Source organism: Suncus etruscus, chromosome 8 (genome assembly GCF_024139225.1).
Source record: "Suncus etruscus isolate mSunEtr1 chromosome 8, mSunEtr1.pri.cur, whole genome shotgun sequence".
In the NCBI taxonomy this organism is placed as follows: domain Eukaryota; kingdom Metazoa; phylum Chordata; class Mammalia; order Eulipotyphla; family Soricidae; genus Suncus; species Suncus etruscus.
Genome location: NC_064855.1, coordinates 46,541,540 through 46,558,033, shown reverse-complemented (window position 1 = coordinate 46,558,033; position 16,494 = coordinate 46,541,540). Strand labels below are relative to the sequence as shown.

Below are 16,494 nucleotides of genomic sequence, written 5' to 3'. Positions count from 1 at the left end.
AATTATTTAAGCACCATGCTTACAAACATGTTTGTAGTTTGGGTTTCAGTGATAAAAAAAAAAACCAAAAAACACACCCCTTCACCAGTGCAACATCCCTACCACCAATGCCCCCATTTTTCTCCTCCCCCACCTCCAGTCTGTATTGGAGGCAATCATTCTACTTCCTCTCATCATTGTCATAGTTGTTAGTATAGTTATTCCTCTAACTGCACTCACCACTCTTTGGGGTAAGCTTTATATCCTGAGTTGGTCCTTCCAGTCTTCATCTTTATTTGTGAGACAGCTTCTTTCTCCTTTTACTAATCTTTTCCTTCATATCTTTTTCTTTTCTTTCTTTCTTCTTTCTTTCTTTCTTTCTTTCTTTCTTTCTTTCTTTCTTTCTTTCTTTCTTTCTTTCTTTCTTTCTTTCTTTCTTTCTTTCTTTCTTTCTTTCTTTCTTTCTTTCTTTCTTTCTTTCTTTCTTTCTTTCTTTCTTTCTTTCTTTCTTTCTTTCTTTCTTTCTTTCTTTCTTTTCTTTCTTTCTTTCTTCTTTCTTTCTTTCTTTCTTTCTTTCTTTCTTTCTTTCTTTCTTTCTTTCTTTCTTTCTTTCTTTCTTTCTTTCTTTCTTTCTTTCTTTCCCTCTTTCTTTTCTTCTTTCTTCCATCTCTCTAGACAGCCACTTACTTACCTATCCATCCAACCTCTCAACTACCCATTCCTTTACAAATACAATGTCTGTAAAGGACTCAAGGGGTAAAATCTTGGTTATTATATCCTAGAATTTCCTAGCTACTTGAAAGGGACAGATTGTGGACAGAACATTCTGGCTCAGAGCTGTCATTTAAATATGCCTGGACTACTTGGGAACTTGTGCTTTAGAGGTTAGAGGAAAAATTTCCCTGGGAAGAGACGCTGTGGAGGTCCAGAAGGCAGTATTCAGGGAAAGGAAACCACATATGCATACATGTGGGGCATAAGAAGAGAGGAGACTTGTCAGAAGCCCACATGCTTCAGAACACTGTGTGAAGATACCAACAAGAAATGAATAAGGATAAAGAACTAGTGCCTGAATTCTGTAGTGTCTTCTGTTTTCAGTTGAAGAGCAGAATTGAAATTTAGCCAAAAAAGAAGGAAGAGATACTGATAATGTGGATAGTACAGAGCTATCATCACCTCTCAGACTATCATTTGCTCCTACTTGGTTGAGTCACCATCAACCCCAGAACAAATGTTCAATACTTGGGCATGTAATTCAATGCCTAAAAGGCTACCAGGGTGCCACATGAACAAGACTCCACATGATTTGACCTTTTCTAACTCTGCCATTTGCTCTCATCCTGCACTGATCCTCCTCCAGCCATACGAGCTGCTAGTTCACCAAAGGGTAATTTTCTGGCTATTTCATACTGAGGAATGGGCCTTCCCTTAAACTTTTGTGTCTGTTTTTCCTACTACCATACAGAAAATGCCAGCTTTTCTATAACACTGCCCTTTCTGCCTTGCTTAAAATTACACACATGCACAAATGCACACATAACACATACTTATAAATCATGATCCCTAGCCCCTATTCAACTTTCTCTTTTATTTCACTGCACTTGCTGCCTTTGTTGCTTAATTTACTATTTTTTATTATCTTTCTCCTGATGATAATCTCAATCCCCAAGATGCCAGGTATCTGTTCAGGGATATATCCCAACTTTCTAGGACAAAGATTACCTTATAATAACTGTTCAGTAACTATGTGCAGTATGGGTAGGAGATTATGTTTACTCATTCTCTCTCCCCTTCGCTTTGTCATTGCTATAGTTGTCTCCATCTTTGGTTACAGGGCTCTACAAGGGTCACACACCTGACTGCCATGCTTTCATGCACAGTGATAATAGGGATGGTAGTGCTTCTAAGTCTTCTAAATCTAAGTGCTTGTAAGTCTGTGCTCAGTGATGTGAGGCCGTATTTGTTTTGGAAATAGTAGCTCCATGCCTGTAAAGCAAGAGCTTGACCACTAAACCACATCCTCAAATTTGTTGTTTTGCAAAACCATCCAGAGAAAATATGAAGAAGGCTGAGCAGATATTTGAGATTGGACTATTTAGGAGTGCATTGAATCTCAAAAATAGATCAAATGAGGGAAAGAAAGAGACAGGGGACAACAGGACAGAATATTTAAGCGGTTAGGATTGCCATTGATTTAATGAAGAAAGACACATCATTTGACTGTGGGAGTGACTCAGTGAGATGGGTTTTCTGGTGTGGGCTGTATGGGATGGGAGCATTAGTATTGGAGTCTAGAGCCAGAGGAGAGATGCTTAGCTCTGGAGGATGGCAAAGAAAAGTAACTTGGATATTACATTAGATGTGCTGTGATATGGTGGGTACATTGCAGGATGCATGGTATTCCTAAACATGATGATATCCATAATGATTCTGCAACATATTTTCTTCTTTTTAATAGAGAGCTCCTATGCAAATATACAACAATGTTCTCCTATCCTGAACCAGAATGGGAAGAACTATTACAGAAATTCACTGCTTATCCCATAGAAATGGGTCTTTTTTATGGTCTTATTTAAATGTTAACAAAAATACTTGAAAATGTTGAAAAATTAACACAAATATTTGAAAATATTGAAAAATACTTGAAGGTTCAGGGACGATGGAACTTACCCTTCATGCAGTAGCCCCCAGTTTGATCCCCAGGACCAGATATGGTCACCCAAGCCAGACCAAGGAGTATCCCCTGAATACAGAGTCAGGAGAATTCCCTGAACAAAAGGCCAGGAGTATCCCCTGAGTACAGAGCCAGAGAATGCCCTGAGCATATCAAATATGGTCCCCCTGCCCCTGCCAAAAAATTTCTCATACAGACATCTCTAAGATATATTCTTCCTACTCCTCTTATGCAGATATCCAGAGATGTTCTATTTCACCACACCTGATGCCTTCTGACTTTTCATTAAGATAACCATGTCCAATACTGATTTACTGAAGATAGGCACCTACCTATCTGCAAACAATTCTTAGGGAACCACTATTTAAAAAATAGCTGGAAAGTTTCTGGCTTTTCTCCAGTTCCTCAAAGCAGTGGCCTCTTCTCAAGAGAAACTGTATCCACTTGCTAGAAATTCAGCAACTTTGTTCTTCCCTTTCTTCACAGCTCCCAGATGGCCACCAGCTGGCTCAGGCTATTTCTTGCATCCAAGTCCCTTTATCCATCCTCTTAGTTTTCTGTTTGATCTCCTCCAAGTCTCTCCTAACAGTCACCATACTACATCCATCTTTAGAAGTACCTATTTTCTAAGTGAATTAGAGGGTTTGGGAGCATATTTGCTCTCTAATTTATTGTGTTTATTTTTAAGTTTGTATGATCAGGAAGCCCCCAACATTGGGGTGTGGGGCAGGATATTATTCCTGAGAGGGGGATGAAGGCCTCTTCTGTGAAGGGGGTCAGAGCAGACGATATTCCTGAGGAGATTGTGGGGAACAAGCAGGCTTGGTCGGTTCCTGAAGCACACCTAGGATTGGAGGCACAGTCTCCAGCATTGAAGAGAAACTCCAAGAAGTCTGGCACACAGCACTCTCAGATTTTTTCTATCTTCTGGGCCAGACAAGCAAGGGAAGGCAAAGTCATACTATGTGAACTCCTTTGGGTGCTGTGCCACTTCAGCCCGTCATCACCAGAGTACCACACAATATTTCCAGATATTGGTAATAAAAGACCTGTATTGATTGTCAATATTATCCCAATGAGATGGCCTTAAATGTAAGTTGGAGCAGTGAAAATAAGGTGTCTATGTGTGTGTGTCTTTGTTTATGTTGTTTGACTTTGAGAGTCTTCTTACAAGCTTGAGGGGGTCTTACTGTGAGATGGAAATCTAGGTGTCAGATTTCTGAGTGAGTCTGTGTGATCAATTATGTAGAGAGAAGAGGCTATACTTGTTTGTCTGAGGTGTATGTTGGTCTCTGTGTGCATAAACTCTGTGTGTAGCCATATGTGTACAGGATTTATGTGTGCAGAAACTTCTTGTGTAAAGAAAGTGTGTGACTAAGTGTACATGGAACCTGTGTGTAACTGAATGTGCATAAGATGTGTGTAACTGAATGTACATGGGATCTGTGCATAACTGAGTGTACATAGGACATGCGTATGTTGGATCTGTGTGCGGCTTAGTGTATAACTGAGCATATATAATATCAATGTGTGACTGAGTATGTATAGAGCCAATGTATCTGTGTATGCAATAACTATGGGTATGACTGTATATGCATGAAATCACATGCTACCATGTGTACAAGGAGGTTAATGTGTGTCTGTTTGTGTATACATGGCAGATGTGTGGTAATGACTGTGCATGTCTGGGACTGTGAAGGGGTATTTGGAGGTAAGTGTGGGGTGTGGCCTGAGTGTGTTTCAGAGAGCAAAGTAGGGTGCCTTCTAATGAATATCTGTGTCAGGAGATTCTGGGCCAAAATAAGCAAATTCATTTCCAAGTGTTGCAAAGAAAGACTACAGAATATTTTTAAAGGCTGTTGAGGAGAATTTGAGGGATATTCATTGAGGGATTTGTGGAGGATGTAAAAGTGTCAGGGAATGTGTGGAGTATGCCTGCCTTTTGAATTTTTATAGCATCTATGGGAGTAAATGGGAAGGATCTCTGGAATTAGAATCTGAGTAGTGTTGACCCACAGTATTTCCAGGCCTAAGTAAGCCCTGGAAATTCTCTCACATGAACCTTCACTTGGGATCTCTTTTTTAATAAACTGCTTGGATACAAAGGCTAAAATAAGGCCTATGGAAGCTGAGCCCCCAAATAACAAGGAGGCCACTCTCCAAATGTGTATCGTGAACTGTTGTGTGAACAGGAAATACTCTTTTTACATGAAAAGCTCTACCTTTGCATGACTGAAACCCAACTACAATCATATTTGTAATCAATCATATTTGTAATATTTGCTATCAAGCTGTTTAAATAAAGATATATCTCTCTATATATCTTTATCTCTCTCTCTCTCTATATATATATAGGGCCAGAGAGATAGCACAGTGGTAAGGTGTTTGCCTTAGACACAGAAGGACAGTGGTTCGAATTCCAGCATCCCCTATGGTCCCCCGAGCCTGCCAGGAGCGATTTCTGAGCATGGAGCCAGGAGTAACCCCTGAGCGCTGCCAGGTATGACCCAAAACCAAAATAAATAAATAAGATATATCTATATAAAATAAAATAAAACATACTTGAAAAAGGAAAAAAAAAAAGAAAAGCACTACCTGTTGGGATTGTTTGTTACCAGTTTGCCATGTCCTGACTCCTGACTAATGCAGTTAAGTTCTATTTGATCCTTTGAGTATTTTATGTATACTTGAAATGTTTGTCCTGACTTTCCTGTGTCTAGTTGACTTATATTTTTTATTTCCAAAGCAAATAAAATGAAATAAATTTAGAAACTATTTCTTGAATGAACAGATAAACGTTCCAGTGGTGGGAGTCTACAACGGTAATAGACCATGAAGAGACAATAGCAGAGTAGAACCAGGAACTAGTGAAAGTGAGAAGACACAAATGAAGAACATTAGGAGAAAGAAACATTAAAATGCTCTCTTAAGAGAATTTTTATGGTTGATGCTTTAATCCCATGGCTAGAGTTATAGAAAAGATCAAACTTTAAAGAAATGGCCCTTTTCGTTTGAAATTAGATATAAACTTCTATATTTACCTTAATAGCTCACCTACAGAGGTCAAAGTCAGAATGTTCACGCACCCCTGCAACAGTTTAAAGGAAATAAAAGTTAATTAATTTTTGGACATGAAAAACCAACATGTTCAGTACCCAAAGTTGGAGCTCTATCAACAGAAGCATGCACTATTTTTCAATTTTTCAAGTGAGTGGATCATGTTTCATTTTCCGCTGTTTCTCACTGGCAATATTAAGCACTGAAAACAGATGGGATTTCATCATCAGCAAGTGGAGTGAGTGGAACATGAACTTGGCCAGACTGCAAGTCTGAATACCAGGCATGAGGTCCCTGGGTGTGTTCATGGCCCCAATGGAAGCCCTGGGGTGCCCATCACTACAGGATATCATTTGTAACCTAGGGCAAACACATTGGCAACACAGTGAGGGTGTGCAGAATAGCAAGTCCACCATCTGCCATTGGAAAAAAAATGGCTTGTTGCAGTGTTTTCCAGGATCATCATGACTAGAGAACACCTCCTTGGATTAGTGTCAAGCATCACACTCTCTGACTGCTTCACATGCACTGTTTCCTCAAATCTTCACAAGAATACACTGCAAGGAAACAATTTCATTACTTCCATTTTAAAGATGAGAAGACAAAGACCGAATGAGGTTGAGGGATATGGCTAAAGACAGGATGTTTTAAGTGGAGCACTGCCCTTCTAGGTGTCCTGTAGTCTCTGAGACAGGCCCAGTGACAAGTGTTGGCTTGTGTTGTATTCACAGTATGTGGAGTTCACATTCTTACTAAGTCTGGATACAAATAAAATGTTAGTGTGCTTCTATTTTTTTAGGTCTGAATGTGAATTGACTCAAAATTTTGAGTCATATGTCTTATGTAAGATTATTTCCAGGGTGTGATCTATTAATGAGAATTATCTCAGCATCATTAAATCCTGTCACCTTCTCAGGTCATTATAAAATATTTAGAATCTGATTTGAATCTGAGGAATCAGAGTGTACTATTCCTCCTGCTTCATGGCACTGTTTTTTGTTCATTTTCTCCCACACATGCCTTGCTTAGCTCTGTCATCTGCTTCTTTCCTGACATCTGCCTCTGCCATTTCTCTTATGGCTTGTTCTATCTCTATTAAAGTGCATAGAATTTTCTCCCTCTCTTACCTTCCCAGCTATGGATCAGCCTTTTCCTCCTGGACATCCCCCTCTTTGGACTTCTCTTGGTTCTTTCCTATTCTTTATTCTCTGCTGATCCCCAGTTTAGAGTCTCAGCTCTTGGTTTGTTTCTTCAATATTTTGAACTGTTTGCTAAGCTTTGCTGTTGGGTTGTCTTCCCTAAATCACCAGTATTCATGCCTATGCCTCCCCAAGTTCCAGACAAGAAACTGTAGCTTCTGGGTCCTTCATCGACTCTTGTCACCTAGTTTTCATTGTGCATTAATCACTTCAGGCTGATTATCACTGGTAAAGCATAGGTCTCCATCTCAATAACTACTAGCTCCTGTGCTTTTTTTTGTTATCCTAGGGAACTATGCTTGGAGCTAGCTAGAATAATTGAGGAGACATATACTTCAAAATTTAATAAGGAAAACTTATTTTTGGCTATTTTTTGCCTTTGCTTATCTCCCTTCCTATATCACTCAATATTTATATAACCATCAGGTATGTCTGGTAGGGAAGGGAACATCAGCTTTATTCCATACCACTCACACCTGGGCCATACTACTGAATCCTTTTGGGTCTGGGATAATGTCTGCTTTGGGCAGTTTCCCACACTGCAGTGAACTTTCCTGTTCCCTGACACTAAAGTTGTTTTGAAGTCAAGTTTATCACAACACCACTGTCTTGCAAAATAAATTACAATGGTTGCTTGTTAAAAATTAGATTATCCCCCAGCTCCAGGACATATCCTGATATGTGACTGCTTGGAGCCATTTTTTAGAGTCCACAAGACTAAATCATAGGCTGAAGCTGTGCTTTGGATTTTATCACCCCCGCCCAGGACTATTTCAAAAGATTTAAAGGGGACCTATAAATCTCCATATTTTATATGTATTTACTTAATAGGTATTAACATTATTGTTTATCTTCTTATGTAGCAGCAATTTCTCCCATTTTTTGGGATCTATTTAGTAAGGAATTCTAGTAGATAAGTTTCTCTAGTGTTCTGAGTTCATGTTAGAATCAGGGTTTCTATATCTATATCCATATCCATATTTTATCTATCTATCTATCTATATCTAGATATGTATCTATATCTATAGGGATTATATAATATTAATATAATAAATAAAATAATATTAATCAGATAATAATATAAGGATAGTTTAGCTTGTTATTTTTTTTTTTTTTTTTTTTGGTTTTTGGGCCACACCCGGTAACGCTCAGGGGTTACTCCTGGCTATGCGCTCAGAAGTCGCTCCTGGCTTGGGGGACCATATGGGACGCCGGGGGATCGAACCGCGGTCTGTCTCCTAGGCTAGCGCAGGTAAGGCAGGCACCTTACCTCGAGCGCCACCGCCCGGCCCCTTAGCTTGTTATTTTTTACCCCCCATATACACCAGTTGTACTATGTGGCATTGTTCCTTTTTGCATAGACACATTAAAATGAGGAAGTCTTATGTGTGCAAACAAGTTTATATCTAATAGAGATAGGAACACATCCATTTTATATTGCAGTGAGACCTTAAACCCTGAACACTTGTCATAGTGATTTGGCTTAGGCTTCAGAAGATTGGACATTGACTATTCACCCTTGAACCTTGGATCCCATCTATGGAAACAGCACTGTTATCTGCACCAGCACCAGCAATCAGATTTCTGCCAGGGAAAGCCATACTGCTGCCCTGGCATCAACTTACTCCAGAGTGGGTTCATATGACACCCTGAAGACTTGGTAACAGCAACAACCTGCTTTCAGGGTAGTGTTCTCTACATTGCCACCTAATGGTGAGATGAAACCAGAGACCCTCCATAACAACACTGACTTTGACATAGAATCTGTACAGAAACCAGGATCTCTAACTGCAGAAACCTGATAGCAACAATAGTGGTTGTGAAGAAATTTTCCTGGAACCACAGTGAAAGACTTTGAGGTTAGACAATTCAGTATGCTTGGAACCTGGCATTGGTCTTATGCCAGGATACTTTTGGGTATGGATTCCCTGTTTTTAGTCCAAAGTTTTTTTTCTTTCTATTTTCCCCACATTTTGCTGTGCTTATGCAAACAACAACTGCCATACACATGCCTTTTTATTATATTTTTATCTCTTATCTTAAAAAACTTATAAACCTTCTGTTATTGTATTAATGACTTTATATACTATACATCTTATAGTATATAATATAAATTTTTATAATAATGGAGATACAATAAATCACAAATATACTTGGTACTGAACTTTTTCTGTCTTTTTTCTTCTTTTCCATTTTATTTTTTAGTTTTTCTTTTTATTTATTTCTATAAATGTTCAATAACATTGCTTTCCTTTATCTTGAAACAAAAGTATTATGATCAGCTATGTCAACTGTGTGATGCATTTTCTTTAAATAAAAAAATAAAAATAAATACAATGTCACAAAAACCTACAGTTATAAGGTTAAAACCTTTCAGCTGGAGGGGTGGAGAGATAGCACAGTGGTATACAGATAGTACAGTGGTAGACACATTTGCCTTGCATGTAGCAGACACAGGACAGACAAATCAGACAGTCGTTCGAATCCCAGCATCCCATATGGTCCCATGAGCCTTCCAGGAGCAATTCATGAGCACAGAACAGGAGTAACCCCTGAGTGCTGCTGGGTCTGACCCACAAACCAAAAAACAAATAAACAACCTTTCAGTTAGACTTTAAGTGGGGCTCTTCCTCATTTCTCAACATTTGTTCCTCTATGCTGAAGAATGGAAGTTTTCCTCCTATCTAACTCAACTTTACTATTCTGTCCCTGCCCTTTTTCTGACTTGCCTATATTGTTTCCTTTAGCAGATACCTACCAACTCCTATCCAGAGATTCTATTTCCTTAAGCATCTAGTTGACCCACAGAAGTTGCCTTACTTGCTGTACTTAATTAAAAAAAATCTTTATTTTATCTTAATTTTTCTGCTATTCACACAGTATGTCCTCTACCTACTGCAAACATCCTTTAACTAAGAAGGTGTTACTACTAGTACAAAGTGTGGGCACTCACTCAATATCTCTCAGCGATAATTTCAAGGAACAAATGTCCACTCATTTTTGAAGAAGTGAAAACTTTGTTTCAAAAGGTGTGTTTGCTCAGAACTGCATCTGGGTTTTAGCTTAGGAAGCTTGATTTCAAAGTCCACTTATCTCGCCACTGTGCTGAGTCAGATGCATTCTGTATTTGTTGCTTTTGATGCCCCCATAGATATCATGAAAAGATGATTTATTGGACTCTTTTGTTTCTTTTACAAAGGGTTAAGCTAATATTTCAACATATTATATTTATTTAATAAACTCTCATCTAGCTTGACTTTGGACTTCCAAACTTAATAGTGTGACCCCAATTGATGAAAGAAAACTCACATCAAGAGTCTTTTTCTGATAAATAACAAAATCATCAATACTGGCCAATGGGGCCAATGGCATCCCGACAATTAGCTGCTTAACCTTGGTAGCCCCTTTACTTATGATTCCTTTAAATAAACCTGGAAGCTCACTGCTAGTCTGAAATAATTTTGCTTCCAACTTTCATTTACATCATCTCAGGGATACCATTGACATTATCTGCTAACAACTATAATTCATCTCTCCGAATGGAAGACTACACAATGCTGTCAAGCACCACCTTCTGTCCATAGGGATCTGAATCCCCTCCCAACTTCTAGAGTAAGCACTGACCACCCAGCCCACTGCAAAGGGCCACTGCGTTCTTTTCTAAAGGATGATATTTACAGTACTGGATGATGGGCACCATAGAGCTTCACAGGATTCTTAATCAAAGCAGCTTTCATTAAGACAGGTTTGAATGCAAGGTGCCCTTGCTTTTGAGGAAAGGACAGCCCAGCAAAAGATAGATGCTCCACTTTAGCTTAGAAATCATGTGGGTCAAGTGCCTTGTCATGTATTAACAGCCTTTTAAAGTTCCTTGGCAGATTAAGAGGAGTAGCTTAGATAAATGAAGGAAGAGGAATCATGCGATCTGTCTTGGTAGCCTCAACCCTGAGACACAGCAGCTGCATTTAAACAGAGCAATTTGCTAAATGAGTGGTTGGCTACTTTCCAGATGGCTACTGTGACATGGGGCTTGGATGAATCCTTTATTCAGTCATGCATCTGTCTAGACTGAGACATGAAAGGCCAGGTTCTAGCCACTGCAGCAACAAGAGCAGCAGCAGCTCTGAAAACCTGACATAAAACATGCTTGGTATTGCCAATGAGATGATTTGGGCTCAGATCAGCTGAAGAGCAGACAGAAGTGTGTGTATATGTGTAGAGCTTTGAGGAAAGCAGTTTTTTTAATGAACAAAGGCCATTTTGGGACAGTGGCTCTCTGTGGAATCAGTGCTCTTCTGCCTGCTGTAACTCTCCCCTGTTTGTCTGGTACACTGTGAGCTTAATGGGATGAAACCATGGTATAAATCTGAAATATTGGCTATGTTGTGTTTTCTTTATCTGCACCATTAAATCACTTCTGGTGTTATTTGCCCTAATTTTTCCTTTTGATTAGATATTCCCAAAGCAAACAGCAATATTTTTAGATTTTTGCACACACCCCCTTTACCATCACTTTTCTCCCTGGCTCTAGCATCATTCAGCCCTGCTTTAAGAAATGATGGTTCAAAGCTACAGAGGATAGTGGTAGACCAGATAACCAATCAGTTTATTCTGAGGATTCTGGGTGTAGGATACATGCTGACTTATTTTAACTAGATTCAGCAGAGCAGAAGTACTGCATAGATATCGTGCACAATTTGAATAAAGTAGGCAGCTGCAGGAATTTACTGGGCTGTTCTGGGGACATTCCAGAAGACAATTCTACTGACCTCTTTCTTTGTAGCAAGTTCTGCCACAAGCCTATGTCTTATTACTAAGTTGAAAGTTTCCACTGGTGAGGGGTTCACTCTGTTCCCTAGAGTTATTTGAGCACCATGGCTGGAAGTTTCTGAACAGTAAATGTACCATATTTACCCCATGCCAGACCTTTGGGCTTCCACATGGGGCAACAACAATTTCTGGTTATTTCTGACTCAGGAGAAAATGTTTAACCTGATGAATCACTGGCCTCACTTCCTGAAAATTTCTGGGAGGAAAATTACTGCTTGTCTAGGAAGAATTTTGAAATACTTCACTTTCTATGGCCCAACACATGGTGGAAAAATTTGAATTTAGCCCTGTACTGACACACCAGTGCTTTCTTGCTAGTGTCTTCTATTCTTAAAACATACTTCTCATTAGGAGAATATCTGCTCTGTGGTCACATAAAATAAAAGAATTAAATGATCAGAAATGCCCTAGAGAGATGTTTCCATGAGATTCTCACCTGACACCTCTCCTTTTGTAATCATTTGAGTCAATGTTCTTCTCTTGGGTCCCAAAACATACAAAGTAATATGGGATATAATTTCCTTAACTCTCATGGAAGCTACAAAAGTATCATTCTTTTAGGTGTGCATAGATTCATGCAAGGGATGCCTTTGGCCATGGTTGACCCAGATTTAAATGACAGAGATATTTATGGTAAGATTATGAACCAAGGAATTGTTATGGTATCTAGAATATTTTAGGATCTTCAAAGATCAGAGGAATAAAGTCCTTGAACTCAGCAATAGTGACATGCCTTGTTCAAGTTCAAATCCTTACACTGAAGAGAGAGCATAGGAAGGGTTTAAAAGTAGATTGTTGAGTTTCTTAAGAAACAGATTTCTAAGTTTGTGGAATATAATGCTTACAGACATTATCAAATAATCTATACATGCATAAAAATAGGCCAATGCAATAATTGAAAGAAGCCCATGATAGGTCAAGTAAGTCTTTGTGGTGTGCTAATGGCAAGTCAAGTTTCCCTTGCCTTCAGTAGTTGATAGCAAAGTTGACTTCCTCTCTTCTGAGTGTGACTGGGTCTAGGATTCAAGGGACATGAACATTAAGAGTTATGCAGCCCACAAAGGCCTAAAAGCAACGGAAGATTCTTTGGTGACAATGTTTCTGCCTTATCAATAAATTGGTGTTTCAGGTGCCTACATGGATGACATGGCTAGACTTGCATTCCTTAATTCAGAGTAAGCCTTCTTTTGGTCTAAAGAACAGTTTCATTTGAAGAGGCACATCAAATACTGTTTGAAAATGCCATGCCTTTTTTTTTTACATTCAAATACAGCTGCCTGAAGAAACACCTGTGATTGACATTGTATCTGAGCATAGTCGTGCTCTTCATTCAGAACCAAAGCAATTCAAGCAAAGTTGAAAGCAGAATCTCGCGAGCTGCTCCAAGGAAGTGATTCTGGAAATCAAAAGCAACCTAGACGTGCTCAGGACCTCAAAGAAGGAAGGCACTCGCAGCCCATCCACATCTCTCCCACTAGAGGGCAGTGAATGATTGAGTTTCTACCGGGCTGAGCTCTCTGGGTGGTTGCTATATATACACCAGCGTGTGGTAGGCCCTTTACACCAAGTGAGCAGCGCTGCAGCACTGACAGGTGTAAGCAGCAACCAGATACTGCTCCCAGCACAATGTCAGAGAGATGAAGGCAGAGAAATCGTTTGCATTTGTAGTCGTGAGCGTGCATTTTAACGAACAGCCAAGTGTCACCTGCTTCGCCTCCTGCAGGAGGGGGCACACCCACCGGGCTGCCTCCTAGCAGTAACAGCAAGGAGCAGAAGCTGAGCCAAGGAGTCACTTCATCAGTTACTCAGAGCTAATGACCACAGGGGAACAGCTAAACAGCTAAAGGCAGGAGACTTCTTATTCGCTCCCAGCCCTGTACCCACGTCCACTTGAAGAATTCCAAGCCTGCAAGCTGAGGAATAACACAACTCCCCTGGAAGCCATTTAGGTCATGGTCCATGTTGGGTGGCACCTCTAGGGGAGGACTGTGTGTACCTCACTCCCACACCCACCATGGTGTGCGTGCGTGTGTGTGTGTGTGTGTGTGGTTGTGTGTGTGTGCTCCCTTACTGCAGCACTCTGTAGATGTGCCCATCTGCTCTCTCTCCCCGCTGCTCCGCCTTTCTTAAAAAAGCTACACTGAAAATCTCTAGGGGAAAGCCGAGAAAAAGACAAAATGATCCAAAATTAGGGATTAGGACTAGCTCATCTCAGTGTCTGCAATGTTCCCTTCTTTACTTCTTCCGTCTGATGCTCTCTGGTCTTCTGCCTTTCCCCTGGTTCTTCAAAAAAGCAATCTAGGGTCTTAAACCATTCACCATAAGTTGTGTTTATAGCGCTCTGTTCTCTCTCTCGGGGAGCTTGGCATTTAAAGCATGTTTCTTACTGGGAAACCAAATACAGAGAGAAGATCCCTCACTCCGGGGCCTTTCCCTTCTGGCACTGATGAACAAGATCCTCCCTGCCCCTCAGTGGGAGGTGGAGCTGACACAAGCCCTGCTCCCCGTCCCCCAGCAGTTGTCTCCTCTGAGTTCAGTGCTTCCAGAGGAACTCCCTTTTGTAAAAAGTCAGCAAAACTGGGAGTCAAGTACACAAACTCAGATCAGACTGGTTGGCTTCAAACCCCAGTTTAGCATTCACTAACAGTAGCAGAAAATGGGTTGGCTGCTCCATTTTTAAGTATAGGTGGCAGAATGAGTCTGAAGGGAAATCAATGGACACTTGACCAAGTGCTCGGGATTCTACTAATTCTACACATTCCTCTCCTTCTTTAGTTTTCCTCCCACATTTCTCCCCACACCTACTGCACAGGTTTGTCACACAGTCTTCCCCTGTCTTTCCAATCTTTGCACCTACCTGATCATCACCGTAGAGAATCAGGCATTTGTCCGGCTCCTCGTAACTAAAGCAAAGAAGAAAAGATCTTCAGGCATGGAGGGTCACCAGCTCCATGGGTGGGATTGGGGCCTGGGAGATGTGACAAATGTCTGATGTCATGTCCACAAGCTATGGGTGGCCAAGTCTTGATAATAAGCATTTGCTTCTTTATCAAACATTGGGTGATTGTATGTCTGGGGAACATTCTCTGACTATTCAAGCTTATTCCACTGATCTGAGGGCCTGTCATTATTCCAATACCATGCTGTTTTGATAACTATTGCTTTGTAGTAAAGTTTAAAGTTGGGGAAAGTAATTACTCCTATATTCTTTTTACCAATGATTGCTTTAGCTATTCTAGGGTGTTTATTGTTCCAAACGAATTTCAAAAGTGCCTGATCCTCTTCTTTGAAGAATGTCATGGGTATCTTTAGAGGGATCACATTAAATCAGTACCATATCCAATGTTTTGGGGAGTATTGCCATTTTGATTATGTTAATCCTGCCAATCCATGAGCAGGGTATGTGTTTCCATTGCCGCGTGTCCTCTCTTATTTCTTGGAGCAGAGTTTTATAGTTTTTCTTTGTATAGGTCCTTCACATTTTTAGTCAAGTTGATTCCAAGATATTTGAGTTTGTGTGGCACTATTGTGAATGGTGTTGTTTCCTTAATGTCCACTTCTTCCTTATTACTATTGGTGTATAGAAAGGCCATTGATTTTTGTGTGTTAATTTTGTAGCCTGCCACCTTGCTATATGAGTCTATTCAATAAGTGGTGTTGGCACAACTGGCTAGCCACTTGCAAAAATTGAACTTAGACCTCCAGCTAACATCTTGTATGAAGGTTAAATCCAAATGGATGAAAGACCTCGATATCAGACCCAAAACTATAAGATACATAGAACAACACATAGGTAAAACACTCCAGGACATTGAGACTAAAGGCATCTTCAAAGAGGAAACTGCACTCTCCAAGCAAGTGAAAGCAGAGTTTAACAGATGGGAATATATTAAACTGAGAAGCTTCTGCACCTCAAAAGAAATAGTGCCCAGGATACAAGAGCCCACCACTGAGTGGGAGAAACTATTCACCAATACCCATCAGATAAGGGGCTAATCTCCAAAATATACAAGGCACTGACAGAAATTTACAAGAAAAAAAAAACATCTAATCCCATCAAAAAATGGGGAGAAGAAATGGACAGACACTATGATAAAAAAGAAATACAAATGGCCAAAAGACACATGAAAAAATGCTCCACATCACTAATCATCAGGGAGATGCAAATCAAAACAACTATGAGGTACCACCTCACACCCCAGAGATTGGCACACATCACAAAGAATGAGAACAAGCAGTGTTGGCGGGGATGTGGAGAGAAAGGAACTCTTATCCACTGCTGGTGGGAATGCTGTCTAGTTCAACTTTTATGGAAAGCAATTTGGAGATTTCTCCAAAAACTGGAAATTGAGCTTTTATATGACCCAGCGATACCACTCCAGTGATACCCTAGAAACACAAAAATACAATACAAAAATCTGTTCCTTACACCTATATTCATTGCAGCACTATTTACCATAGCAAGACTCTGGAAACGGCCAAGATACCCTTCAACAGATGAATGGCTGAAGAAACTGTGGTACATATACACAATGGAATATTATGCAGCTGTCAGTAGAGATGAAGTCATGTGTACATGGATGTACATGGAATCTATTATGCTGAGTGAAATAAGTCAGAGAGAGAGAGAGAGAGAGAGAGAGAGAGAGAGAATGATGCGGAATGGTCTCACTCATCTATGGGTTTTAAGAAAAATGAAAGACATTCTTGCAATAACAACTTTCAAACATGAAAGGAAAAGAGCTGGAAGTAACA

At 40.0% G+C, this 16,494-nt stretch overlaps 1 protein-coding gene across 1 annotated transcript in view; it reads right to left on the bottom strand.

Moving 5' to 3' along the window:
- The window catches only part of LOC126015925 (WD repeat-containing protein 49-like), a 76,059-nt gene extending 74,061 nt beyond the window's left edge, over positions 1-1,998 (bottom strand). Inside the window, exon 1 of the mRNA XM_049778460.1 lies at positions 1,835-1,998. Coding sequence (XP_049634417.1) covers positions 1,835-1,998 — 164 coding nt within the window. The remainder of the gene's footprint in view (positions 1-1,834) is intronic.
- Between the last annotated feature and the right edge of the window lie 14,496 nt (positions 1,999-16,494).